This window comes from Phyllopteryx taeniolatus, chromosome 2 (assembly GCF_024500385.1).
Source record: "Phyllopteryx taeniolatus isolate TA_2022b chromosome 2, UOR_Ptae_1.2, whole genome shotgun sequence".
NCBI lineage: Eukaryota > Metazoa > Chordata > Actinopteri > Syngnathiformes > Syngnathidae > Phyllopteryx > Phyllopteryx taeniolatus.
The window spans coordinates 31,895,909-31,909,264 of NC_084503.1; the positions used below are offsets into that span (position 1 = coordinate 31,895,909).

The 13,356-nt window shown below is 41.5% G+C and overlaps 1 protein-coding gene across 2 annotated transcripts in view; it reads left to right on the plus strand.

Annotated features, from left to right (window-relative positions):
• The window catches only part of LOC133474247 (ras-specific guanine nucleotide-releasing factor 1-like), a 53,538-nt gene that overhangs the window by 25,749 nt on the left and 14,433 nt on the right, over window positions 1-13,356 (plus strand). Inside the window, exons 10-16 of one of the 2 annotated variants that reach the window (XM_061765735.1) lie at window positions 354-514; window positions 1,676-1,739; window positions 2,883-3,025; window positions 3,240-3,322; window positions 5,515-5,763; window positions 10,617-10,990; window positions 12,041-12,157. In XM_061765735.1, coding sequence (XP_061621719.1) covers window positions 354-514; window positions 1,676-1,739; window positions 2,883-3,025; window positions 3,240-3,322; window positions 5,515-5,763; window positions 10,617-10,990; window positions 12,041-12,157 — 1,191 coding nt within the window. Of the gene's footprint in view, window positions 1-353; window positions 515-1,673; window positions 1,740-2,882; window positions 3,026-3,239; window positions 3,323-5,514; window positions 5,764-10,616; window positions 10,991-12,040; window positions 12,158-13,356 lie in introns of those variants that run through there. The other variant, XM_061765737.1, reaches the window with a different exon arrangement.

Genomic DNA, 13,356 nt, shown 5'->3' on the forward strand with positions numbered 1-13,356 from the left:
TTTGATCAGTCCCCTAGTTTTCTTTCAAAGGTACAATGCTCTTGTTTAGTAAATGTGTTTTGATAATTAAATATGGATTTTAAATTATATTAAATCTAAAATGCAGTATATAATATATACATCCTAAGTAAATATAAATATTCTAAATATTAAAATCTATTTTTATTTTGTTGGTAAAATGAGTCGAAAGAACTCAAAACTCAAAGTGCAGGACTTGGGACTTGCATGTCTCGACTTCAGACTTGACTCGGAAGTTGAGGGCAAAGACTTGAGACTTACTTGTGACTTGCAAAGCAATGACTTGGTCCCACCTCTGGTGTTTGTGTGTTTCTGACAGTACTGACCTTCCACAGGTTCTCTGATCCAGGTGCCCATGAGTGAAAAAGGCAAGATCACCAGGGGCCGTCTGGGTTCTTTGTCTCTGAAGAAGGAAGGCGAGAGACAGTGCTTCCTCTTTTCCAAACATTTTATCATCTGCACTCGAGGCTCAGGGGGGAAACTGCACGTCACCAAGGTAAAGCAAGGGCACCATGTTGAGAAACTTATTCAGGAATGGCCCCTGTTTGATAAACCAAAGAAAAAATCTGTACATTTTTACTACAATCATAACAAACTTGTGATGTGAGAGGAACCTGTGAAACAGTCATTTTTGTATGTTTTTATCACTGTATACCATAGTTCCTCAAATCAAATCCACCCTGCTAGTAGACACTGCGGGTCAATCAACCACCTAAGGCAAATAAACATATCTCTTTTCCCCTCAGAAAAAAATGTGTGATAACTGTAAGCATATACATTTCATAACTACAGCATTTGGATTCCAGTAGACTCTGACATTCAGTATAATCATGTTGTGTGTATCCATGTCTAATATTACAGCAAACCCCTGCTGCTTGCAGGGGATAGAGACAGGGCCCTGCAGCAAACAGCAAAAATCTGGGAGTAACTGACACCCATCTTCGAAACATGTTTAGAATTGACAAGCTATATAAAGTTCAAACCGTAAACATAATACAAACACTAATCCCAAAACATTTTAAAATTGCTTTACATTACCCTTAAAATGAAATGGCTTGCAGAAAATTGTACTTAAAAAAAATGCATGGTAAATTAATGTGTACATGCACATGAAGCAGAGTATCCGTAACCTTCCCTATCAACCCAGGCTAAATGTAGCTGTTTCCTGACATAAAAAGATATGTTAGCCTCTCTATCGAGATGTATTACTCCAACATATACTTCCTTGACACCAATTACTCCTAAAAATGCCAATTGGTGGGTTTTTCAGCAAATAGCCGAGGATAGGTTCCACAGCAAAATGTGAATTTGTGACGAACCAACTGTGAATGCAAGGTTTACTGTATTCCAAAACACATGTTTGTACAATGAAAGGCCACTCTCGTCTGATTTTGAAATCAACACCCTGACTACTATTTGCAAAATACGTTACAGAAAAAGGTTTAAATTAGGAAATATTCTAATCACAGCACATTTCTTTCATACAGTAAAATAGCATATTAGTATTTTGCATTGATGTAATTTTAAAGTTAGCGGTTAATCCACTCCAAGTCAATACGTTTAAGACCAGAGGTGACCCCTTTTACGCAATGTTGGAGGACGTTGCAAGTTTGATGGGTTCTCTTTCTAATCTTTAATAATATGCACTGTGTTATAGAATGGTGTGGTATCCCTCATTGACTGCACACTGATGGAGGATCCAGAGGGCACCGATGATGAGCGTAAGTCGTAACACACTCAATAAGATAACTGCTAAGGTACTGTACGAGGTGTGTCAGAAAATTTTAACGGGGCGGTGTCACAAAGCTATTTCAAATCCAAACTACAAACTAGTTTTCTCATTCGAAGTAATCCCCCTGGAGTTCAACATATTTTCCCAGCCTTCTCTGCCATGCCTTCATGCACTCCTGGAAGGATTCCTCCGGGATCGTCATCATGGCCATCTTGATGTCATCTGTCTTAGGGCATTTTGATCAGGCATGTTGTCATAGTAAAGGAGCCACGAGTTGTCCTGCCACAACTCTCACCTCTTCACGCGCACATAACAAAGCAAACCCGGCACGATCTCTTTGCAGACATACTGGTTGACCGTCTGCTCCATATTTAGGGGGAACACTCGTAGTTTTTATGTAGTTCGGGTTTGAAACACCGTAGATCTTTTATGACACCAGTCCTGGAACCTTTCCGACACACCTACTGTAGTAGAAGGTACTATATATATATATATATATATATATATATATATATATATATATATATATATATATATATATATATATATATATATATATACAGTAGCTTACTGTATATAGATATAACAAGCAAATCCGACGAAATTTGTGGTTTGCAACTTAAGATTTTTAAAACAGACAGGGGGGCCATGTCATTTGCAGATAAGGTTAAAAAAAGTTAAATAAAAATGAATAATAAATTTACATTTTATATTTTTAAATGTTCTGTTTTAATAATATTTTTATTTTACTATTTTAAAACAAACCAACTCACCAATTATTTAATGAGGTCATGTGGCTAAATTAACACAACAAAAACTAAAGGACTCTTGATAATACAATGCAAGGTAGGTCAGGTTTAAGAACGGAGTGGATGTGGTCCATGGGCCATACTTTGCCCACCCCTAGCTTAAACTCTTCCTGTATAAGTAATAGTATAACATCTATAATGACATAACATACAGACTGTATAACTGTGAGGCATTTTCATGTATACATACTTATAATTCTTTATATTTCCACCACCAACCGAGGTGAACAGTTTTGAATGTAGTGTGAAATATTTTAATTGCCTCTTCTAGTGAAGCCGAAAACACGATTGAATGGTTTATCCAATTCATTTGTACGCTGCAGCCAAAATGGAGCGGAGTGGCCAGGACACTGAGCACCTCGACTTTAAAGTGATAGTGGAGCCTAAAGATGGGCAGCCTTACACTGTCATCCTGGTGGCTTCATCACGACAAGAGAAGGCGGCATGGACAAGCGACATCAGCCAGGTAAAGACCAATAAATGCCACTGCAAGATTGTAAAGTGCTGATTTTTTTTTTTTTTACGATGGGGGTGGGGGCTTGGGGACGGTTAACCTGTTGGCTGCATGACACTTGTGTACTGAGAGAAGCAGCGACAGCGGCTCGGGCCTTAATTCCAACATTGTGAACCCGTTAATCCTCTCCTGCTTCCGTTTGCTCTCTTGTCCATCCGTCTTCTAGTGCATCGACAACATCCGCTGCAATGGTCTGATGATGAATGCCTTTGAGGAAAACAGTAAAGTCTCTGTGCCACAGATGATTAAGTGAGAGTCACACTATACATTATACACGCATAACATGTATAACCGCAGATAAGCGTTTATGCAGTGTTTTAGCAATACATAAAACACTGGAGGGGAACCTTCGCCCATGGGCATTTGATCCGACTCACCATGCAATCCTACATAAAACCTCTGAGGAAGTGTTATATAAAGCTCCAAAAACATTCCACCCACACACATTTGTTCAATTGTTACATCATATATATATATTTTTTTAAAGTATGGCCCTGAAAACGGCCCGTGATAGGAAACTCGCTTTGCTTTCTACTCTAACTCTATGGAAAGCAGTTAGATCATTTGTTCAATATGCTTGCTATCCAGTTCAGTTTAAGGTCCATGTACTAGTACGCCCTTCGTCTCAAATGGTAAGACAAATCAGCACACGAGTAGAACAACTAGACTGCACAAGTAGAATGACTTTCTTACTAGTAACGTTTTGTCCACTACATTACTGCCTACCACTACTGTATGACCTTTTTTCACACTAAGAGGACAACCTTGATATACTAGTAGGTCAACGAAATTGTACTAGTGAGGCAAAACTGTGCAGTAGTTCATAACTGTGTGTGACTTCTACTATTAGTGAAATTATTCGGTTCTACTGTATATCGAGCACCTCACTGGTAGTGCTAGTAACGCACAGCACTAGTATAACAGAAATATAATATGGTAGTGAAAGGCAGAAAAAAACCCAAATAGTAAGAGAGTCATTCAACTAGTGCACCCTCATCAGAATCAGAATCATCTTTATTGGCCAAGTATGTTAAAACACATAAGGAATTTGTCTCCGGTATTTGGAGCCACAATAGCACAAAAACAAACGTTCGTTCTACTAGTGCGCTGAATTGTCTTACTAGTGAGGACAAAAACCATACTAGTACATGGATCTTAAGTAGAATATCAGGGATACCGAATAAATACTCAAACGACTTTCCATGTAACTCCATATTGTATTTTCTTACTGTAGGCCCGCCGCACCCCAAGTGACACAGCCGAAACCGACTGAATTGTCACCCAGTGTGTGGGTTTCAGCAACTAGTTTTCATGAGTGGCCAACTTGTCTGTCCACTAGTTTTGCTATGATTCAATATTTGAATCGCCAGTGAACAGCGTCGCAACGTCTGTGATGTAACAGCCAATCAAAAATGCACCTGAGCTTTCACCAAAAAAAACGGAGAGTCTCAACATAAGCGAAAACCAGCCAGCCGGCGGCTTCCGTGGCATTGTCAACAGTATAAATACTGTATATACAGTTTGGGTTTTACAATAATATCCATCCATTCATTTTCTGTACCACCGATCCTCACTCGGGTCATGGGCGTGCTGGAGCCTATCCCAGCTATCTTTGGGCGAGAGCCGGGTTACAACTCAACTATAATTATAATTTTATTTTATATGTACCTGTGGCTAGAAAGCAAAGCCTGGAGAGTCTGTCGCCAAAGTAAAAATTTATTTTAAGAAAGTCAGTGAATGGGACGATCAATCATTGTCAAAATATCCTCACTCTCCTTCAGTCTCATCTCTTATTCCTCTCTTTGAGGCAATCTGCTTTCCTCCTTGACAATCGCGCCATGGTTTTGTGGTTCAATAAAAAAAATAAAAATAATAATAATATCACAGTACAGTATAGTGTATGTGAGGCCTAAAAAAAACGGATATAGGGTCGCAGTTCCGTTGCAGCGCGTCGGTAGATGTTCGCTTGGTGTGTGGCGAAGAGTTGCAAACTGTAATTTGTTTGTGTTGGTCCACTTCAGTCGCGGTTGGTGTCGCTCGACCTGTGGCGGGCCTCACATTTTCACTCCTGGAAGTTTTAATGGCCACTTGGTGGTCCCAATACTTTGAAAGTAGAAACGCGGTATGGTCAGTCGTGAAATAATAATATAATAATGATAATAACAGTAAATATGTGTCTGAAAAACCCTTTTCGGCCATACATATAAAATACAAATAAAAAACAGTAAGTATGGCGGTAACTGAGACGGCGTATTCTTAGGCTGCTGCCCAGACTAGTTCATTTGCATTCGTAACCTCTAAAACTCAATTTGATATTCAGACAAAAATTAAGGTAGAGTCAGCCCTTGTGAAAACTGTCTTCCTTAACAACTTTTATAGTCTTCTCAGTGACTACAAGCAGTGTCCCTGGAAGTCAGCCTCATTCTGTACTGTCCTTGCAGGTCCGACACCAGCTTGTACTGTGACGACGTCGACATCCGCTTCAGCAAGATGATGAACTCCTGCAAGGTGCTGCAGATCCGCTACGCCAGCGTCGAGCGCTTGCTGGAGAGGCTGACCGACCTGCGCTTTCTCTCCATCGACTTCCTGAACACTTTCTTGCACTCCTACCGCGTTTTCACCCGTGCAGACGTCGTGTTGGACAAGCTCATCACCATCTACAAGAAGCCCATCAGCGCCATACCTGCACGGTGAGCTTTGTCTTTGTCTTTTTTTTTTGTGATCTGAAAGACTTCATTTGATTCTGTAGAGTCATATCTTGTCAAGGCCAAAGGTAAGCAGAGCTGCATTGAATTTTGTTGGATGCACTGATTAGCGTGTGCTATCAGCCTTAGCTTAAGACAATCGGAATATTGTTTGGTGAAGTTGTTGACATGGTAGTCGGGAGTATTTGTTTTTGGTGATGTGTCCATGCGCCACATACACACAGTATACTGTAGTGTACGAACTGCTGCCTCCGCAAAATGAAAATGCTTTTATTGTCTTTGTAGTTTTTCAACACACCTGGCTCTGGCTGCCTTTTCAATGGCCCTAGCTCCAGGTTGTCATGGTTTCGAAATCCCCAAACGTTGTTGACCCAGCAGTAGATAGGGGCGGGGTGTCTAGTTGCTCACTTGCATGAGACAGGCTGGCATTTTAAATGGGTTGATTTCAGCAAGACAAGAAACAGGGTGTGTAAAGTTCCTTGGGATATTTTGACAAAAGTATGTCAAGGACATGTTACTAAAACCCCTGCCGACTGTTTTAAAATGAAAAAAAAAACAATCACAATAAGTCTTCTGTAAACATTTATCAGTGGCTTTGAGTTTGAGCTCTGTCAAAAGTTAAAGTGTCATAAACAGCGACTGATGATGTTCCACTCCAGTGCTCAAAGAGGCAGTAATGTGAGTAATGTGCATTACAAACTGTTGCCAACTGTTAAATAAGCAAAAAAACTAACAAACACATGAACACATGAAATACTGAAAAAAAAAAAAAAAAAAAAAAAAACACTTGTTGAGTTCCACCTGTTGATGCTCAATGAGCTGAGGTCTCACAAGTTTTGCCGAGATCACACAGCATGATGGTTGGAACTACAGAGTTCTTATTCGACCAGATTTTTGATTGAACTGTAATCTGTACCACCCAAGGTACACTGCACGCAGAGTGATGTGGCGGAAAGCAACTGAACTGGACAATCCCCCCCAAAAATACAATCTCTCACGCGCACCAGGCGATTGACCCTCACACATATAATCAACTCGCTGCAATGGAAAAACTGCTACCCCAGGTGTTCTTATCGGAAAACGTTTTGATGTGCACCATATATTGTACTCTATTATTATTAGAGCAACATGGAGCGATTGGGCATGGTGCACAACTGGTTAGAGCATCTGCCTCACAGTTCTGAGGACCGGGTTTCAATCCCCGGCCCCGCCTGTGTGGAGTTTGCATGTTCTCCCCGTGCCTGCATGGGTTTTCTACGGGCACTCCAGTTTCCTCCCACATCCCAAAAACATGCATGCTAGGTTGATTGACAACTTGAATGTGAGTGCGAGTGGTTGTTTGTGGCCTGCGATTGGCTGGCAACCAGTTCAGGGTGTACCCCGCCTCCTGCCCGAAGATAGCTGGGATAGGCTCCAGCACTCACGCGACCCTAGTGAGGAGAAGCGGCTCAGAAAGTTGATGGATGGATGGAGCGATTGTCAAGGTAGAAAAAGAATGACCTTGTTTCTGTGTCTTGTGGATATTTGAGAGGCTGTTGGCTCCATTCAGTAAAGCTAATGTGATACGACGTGTCATTTTTGGTTAGCCGTCCCATCTGTGACATTGTGACACTGTTCACAAATTTTGAATCGTAGCAAAACTAGTGGCCGACAGTCGGCCACTCATGGAAACTAGTTGCCAAACCCTGCACACTGCGCGACAGTTCAGTTCGGCCACGTCACTTGGTGTGTGGCGGGCCTACGAGGTTCCAGTGTTGTAAAAGAGGTTTAATGCTCCAGATTGTAGAAAAAAAGCATGTATGTTTTAAGGACCCATCCATCAATCCAATTTCTAAAGCTCCTCCATGACCAAAATGAAGACAAGCACTATCACAGCATACTTTGGGAGTGCGGTGGGGTTGTTGCCAGGCAATCAATACTCCAATTCATACTCCGCTTCACACCTATGGACAACTTCGAGTCTTCAATGAGCTGAACATGGATGGTTTTGGAATGTGGGAAGAAACTCGAGTACCCGGAGCAACCCATGCAAGCATGGCGAGAACATGCAGACTCCACACAGAAAGAGCTGAGATTTAAACACCAGACCTCAGAACTGTGAGGCAGAAGTTCTAACCACGAGTGCACCACCGTGGTGCCAAGTTTTAAAACCTCATACCTGTATATATTTTTTCCACTGCAGTGAAAATCTCTCCCCCAGATTTTTCCCTTGCACTGTCCATCCCGTGGACGTCCAGGTGAGGAAAGGAGAAGGACGTCACCCTCCGCTGAAGCCCACCCACCTTTCCTTCAACCTCCTCTCTCTCTTGCTTTTTATTTCTTTTTCCACAAGTCAGACCATCCCTCTCTCTGCTGTGCTGTCGCTATGACAACCCTTTACTTTGCTGCAGGACCCCACCCTCTCCTCATCCTCTTCCTCCATCCCTGCATGCCTCCCTCGCCCCCTCCTCTCATCTGCAGCAGTATTAAATGTTGATGGTGGTGTTTTGTACTCCATCACCCGCTCCTTTTTGTCTGCAGTTTCCGTCCATCCTCTTCCTGTTTTATCCTCCTTATTTATGATAACACCTCTTTCACTTTCTTAACAAATGAGGCAAGTGGACACAGCACATATTGTAGGAGTGGTGGTAGCGTCCCACACACCCACTCTCATACAGCAGCCTTCACTGTGGAGGAATCCATATCCGCTATGTCACCGACTCTAGCCTACCTCTCCCACCTTGCTTCTCTCTCTCTCTCTCTCTCTCGCTCGCTCTCTCTCGCTCTCGCTCTCGCTCTCTCTCCTTCTCTCTCTTCCAAATGTCTCAGTGGGCCTCCCCCGGGCTGGTTGCTGTTGGCAGCACCCGTGCCTTCCAACGCTGTCACTTGACAGGCTATTTATAGGTCTTCAGAGGGGGTGGCTCTCAGTGCAAGGAAGATGCTGTCTTAAACGATGTCACTCCCATAAAAAAAGAAGAGGCTGGATTTCCCAAATGTGCTCCCCTGCGTACACAACACACACACAACCACATGCACACACATACACACATGCACACACACACGCACGCACACAAACAACAAGTGTATCATCCGTGTACCATCTCTAAAGTATTAGAAAGATCAACAATTTTATTTTTTATTTTCAATGTAATTGTAGTTTTTTTTTAAATTATCCCCACCTTTGCTGTTTGTTAGCAGGTTGCACAAGAAGACGAGACTATTTGGATAAGAACCCTTAAAATAGACAATTTGTTTGATTTAGAAAATAAAGGTTTCCCATAAGTCCTTGGGGAAATACTGACCCTTGAACTGTATTTTCATCATTTCCTAAAACTCGGGCCTTCATCACAACTTTTATTAACTCTACAGGCATTTTTTTAAAAAGAGGTGGCAAAAGTACTCACAGTGTATTCGTACACAGTACTGTTCTTGTAGAAGTACAGAAAAAATACTGTAGTAAAAGTTGAAAAACTGATTTAACTCCTTAAGTAAAAGTAAAAAAAAAGTACAGTACTTAAGTACAAAAGTAAAAACTGTAAAAAGATTACTGTCAATTATACGTCAATATATGTCAATACCCATTTTGATAACTTAGCACAATGAAAAAAAATTTTTTTGCACACAAAATAGTTTCCTTCTTTTATTAACTTGGATAGTGCTCAAACTGAGAAAAAAATAATAATCACTTGACAATCTTGACAGAATAATCAGGACCGAACTGGTACTGTCCTGCATGAGCAAAACAAAACAACATAAAATATGCAAAATTTGCTCTTGATAACAACTGAAAAAAATACACCTACACTATGCGTGTGTATTTCTGATGATTATATGGAGAATTCCTGAATGCCACAAGCTGGAACAAGGCAACACATTAACTACAAATCATTTTTGTAGCCAACAGCAAAATTATTCTCTTGAATAAGGCCAAGGATGGGGAATACCTTACTCTCTGAATCAGTTGCATCATAGTTGTTAATGCTCCCTATTTCACGTTTTCCCATGTTAATGTCTGTTTTTCTCTTATGTTCCCAAGACCTCAATCAATCAATCAATCAATCAATCAACAAATCAATCAATCAAGATTTTAGTTGACTTTACCTCTCTGTATTTACAAAGGTTTTTTTTTTTTTAAATGTTGTGTCGTTCGCGGCGTTTGAAAAAAGTACTGAGTCTATTTTTGCCTATAGGCGATATCTGTTTTAAAATGTACGGAGTAAAAATACTCAAGTACAGTAGCGAAACCTAAAGTACTTTACAGAAGTATTTGTACTTTTTTATTTCCCACCACTGGTTTTAAGAAGCAATTTAACATTCTCTGGAGTCATCCAAGTGTAAAGAGAAGTTAACCAACACACAATATTAAAACATCAAAATAGTTAGTCCTACTTTTGATAACAAAGACCTAATGTGACCCTGAACATTGATAGAACTCAAAAGGTTACATGTATAAGTTAACAGAAGAAATATCGACTCACAAGGGCCTCTTTCAGAAACTAAGAATCTTAAATGAAATTGCCCCTTTGTCCAAAAATGTATAAATGATGTCATCTAATGGAAAACATTAAAAAAAAAAATAATTCTGTTTTTCTGTTCCCAGTGCACAAATCCAGGTTCAAAAAGGCATTTGGATTTTGCTTTGACTTTAGTTGTGGAAGAAGTTGACCTCAACCGTGTGAAAAACATTTTGGGATGAACTAAAACAGAGATTTGAAACATCTCAAACCTCACAAAGGTTAAAAAAAAACAAAAAACACCACAGACAGACTCCAAACTTCTTGTAGAAAGTATTCCCATTCAATCGAAATTTTAATGTTTAAGAAGATATGCATATTGAAATGAACTCTCCCTCGCTGCAGTGCTTTGGAGCTTTTCTTCGCCAGCAGCCAGAACAACAAACTCCTCTATGGCGAGCCGCCCACATCGCCACGTGCCAGTCGCAAGTTCTCCTCCCCTCCGCCACTCACCATCACCAAAACGTCGTCGCCCAACCGCCGTCGCAAGCTCTCGCTGAACATTCCCATCATCACTGGGGGCAAAGCGCTGGACCTGGCCGCGGTCAGCTGCTCCCCCAATGGCTACGCGAGCATGCACACTGCCATGTCCCCCTTTGGGAAGACCACCCTAGACATCAACAAGCTGTTTGTGTCCAGCACCATGGCCAGTAAGATTCCAGATGAGGGAGAAGCCAAAGCCGAGAGCAAGGCTGATGAGCCTGTCCTCAACAAGCAAGGTTGGAACGCAACTATTGTCTTGCATTTATGCTATATAAGGGGTGTCCAAACTGCATATAGAAAATTGGAAGGATCCAAGGACCACTTGCAAACCAATCCATCAAGCAATCCATCTTTTTAATATATAATTATTTTGAAAACCAGATACATCACAGCTTTCTGTTAAAGGTGATAAAGCAAATAGTTCAGCTTTTTTAGGATTTTAGGTTGCCCCGTGGCCCTGTATCCCAATAGAATTGATCCGCCCCTACACAGAACAGATCTCCACATTCAGAAACGAAGGCAGAGCAATATAAAGCAGTCTTTACATGAGGTTTATTAATGTGATATGTTCACAAATGGGCGGCACGGTGGACGACTGGTTAGAGTGTCTGCCTCACAGTTCTGAGGACCGGGGTTCAATTCCCGGCCCCGCCTGTGTGGAGTTTGCATGTTCTCCCCGTGCCTGTGTGGGTTTTCTCCGGGCACTCCGGTTTCCTCTCACATCCCAAAAACATGCATGGTAGGTTGATTGAAGACTCTAAATTGCCCGTAGGTGTGAATGTGAGTGCGAATGGTTGTTTGTTTGTATGTGCCCTGCGATTGGCTGGCAACCAGTTCAGGGTGTACCCCGCCTTCTGCCCGAAGATAGCTGGGATAGGCTCCAGCGCTCCCGCGGCCCTTGTGGGAATAAGCGGCTCAGATAATGGATGGATGGATGGATCTTCACAAATGTGTGATATGTTCGGACCTTGACACAGAGCCCATGAAGAGAAAGTTTGTTAGTATTTTAGTTGAAAATAGTTTCTTTACTTGCAGAAAAGCTCGATATAAAACCAATTTATTTTTAGGAGTAGCAGTTGTAGTAGTTGTCAGGGGTGTTGCACTGATGGGGAATATCGGTCCCACAAGGCCCCCCTCCCCCAACACTTTTTCAACACCCACACTTATCACGCTGAGAAAATGGATGGATGTATGGAAGGCATCATTTCAACAAATACAAATTCCCTTTCTCTCCAGAGGGAAAGAGTTTCAGCTGACCACACCTCTATCCTTTTGTCCCTATCCAGATCTGTCAGTGAGAGAGGCATGTGACGAAGAACCATGTCCGAATGATGAGACGGAAGCAGAGATGTCTCCTCCCAAGTCGCCGTCAACGCCCAAGAATGTCAAGTCAAAAAACTGTGGTAGGTATCCCAGTAACAAGTTACAATTTGATGACATGATGGTTTGAACAAAATGTTAGCAAGTTTGGGTACAAACCATCTTGTCATCAAGCCATAGTTTATGCTGGTAATCGCAGCATACATTACACGGAGAGTACGCTGCCCATTTTATGGGTTTGGTCACGTGACGTTTGCACCGCGAGAGTAGTTGTGACATTAATTTCGGTCTACATCAGAGGGCGATATCGCCCAACATGGCAGCCCCCTGAGAGCGATGAAAATTGATGAATTCATCTTTTTAATTCTTATTTCACAAATGCAATATTAATCCAAATACCGTGTTTAGACTAGTGGTGACACATACAACATATTCTTGAAAAAAAATTAAAAATAATTAAAATAAAACTGGCTTTTTAAAATATTTATTTTGTAAAATAACAACAATAACACTTTTACGCTTCTAATTAAAAAAATGATATTATGAAATTGTTTTTCTCATTATTTCTGACTAGGCGGCACGGTGGACGTCTGGTTAGAGCGTCTGCCTCACAGTTCTGAGAACTGGGGTTCAATCCCCGGCCCCGGCTGTGTGGAGTTTGCATGGTCTCCCCGTGCCTGCGTGGGTTTTCTCCAGGCACTCTGGTTTCCTCCCACATCCCAAAAACATGCATAGTAGGTTGATTGAAGACTCTAAATTGCCCGTAGGTGTGAATGTGAGTGCGACTGGTTGTTTGTTTGTATGTATCCTGCGATTGGCTGGCAACCAGTTCAGGGTGTACCCTGCCTCCTGCCTGATGATGGCTAGGATGGGCTCCAGCACGCCCGCGGCCCTTGTGAGGAGAAGCGGCTCAGAAAATGGATGGATGAATTTCTGACTATTTTCCATAAAATTACGACTATTCTCATAAATTCCAAATTCACGTGATCTAATCTAAATAGTGGTGACAAGGTGTTTTCTTTTCTAGGGACGTTTGCTTCTTGGATTTGTAAAACGCTTTTCATTTACTCAATCAGCATCTGTTACTCCTCTCTCTGTGACTTGGGTTTTTGCTTAAGTCCCATCTGCCTGCAGGGTGTAACTGCACCGTTTAGTGACCTGTGGAATCAATGTATAAAATCGACGTCGATCATTATATTCTTGCAGCACCGCTTATTTATTTAGTTTTATTCAGAGAAAAAGTGCATTTTAGATTTTGGCAGTTAATTTGGTAACTCGAAAG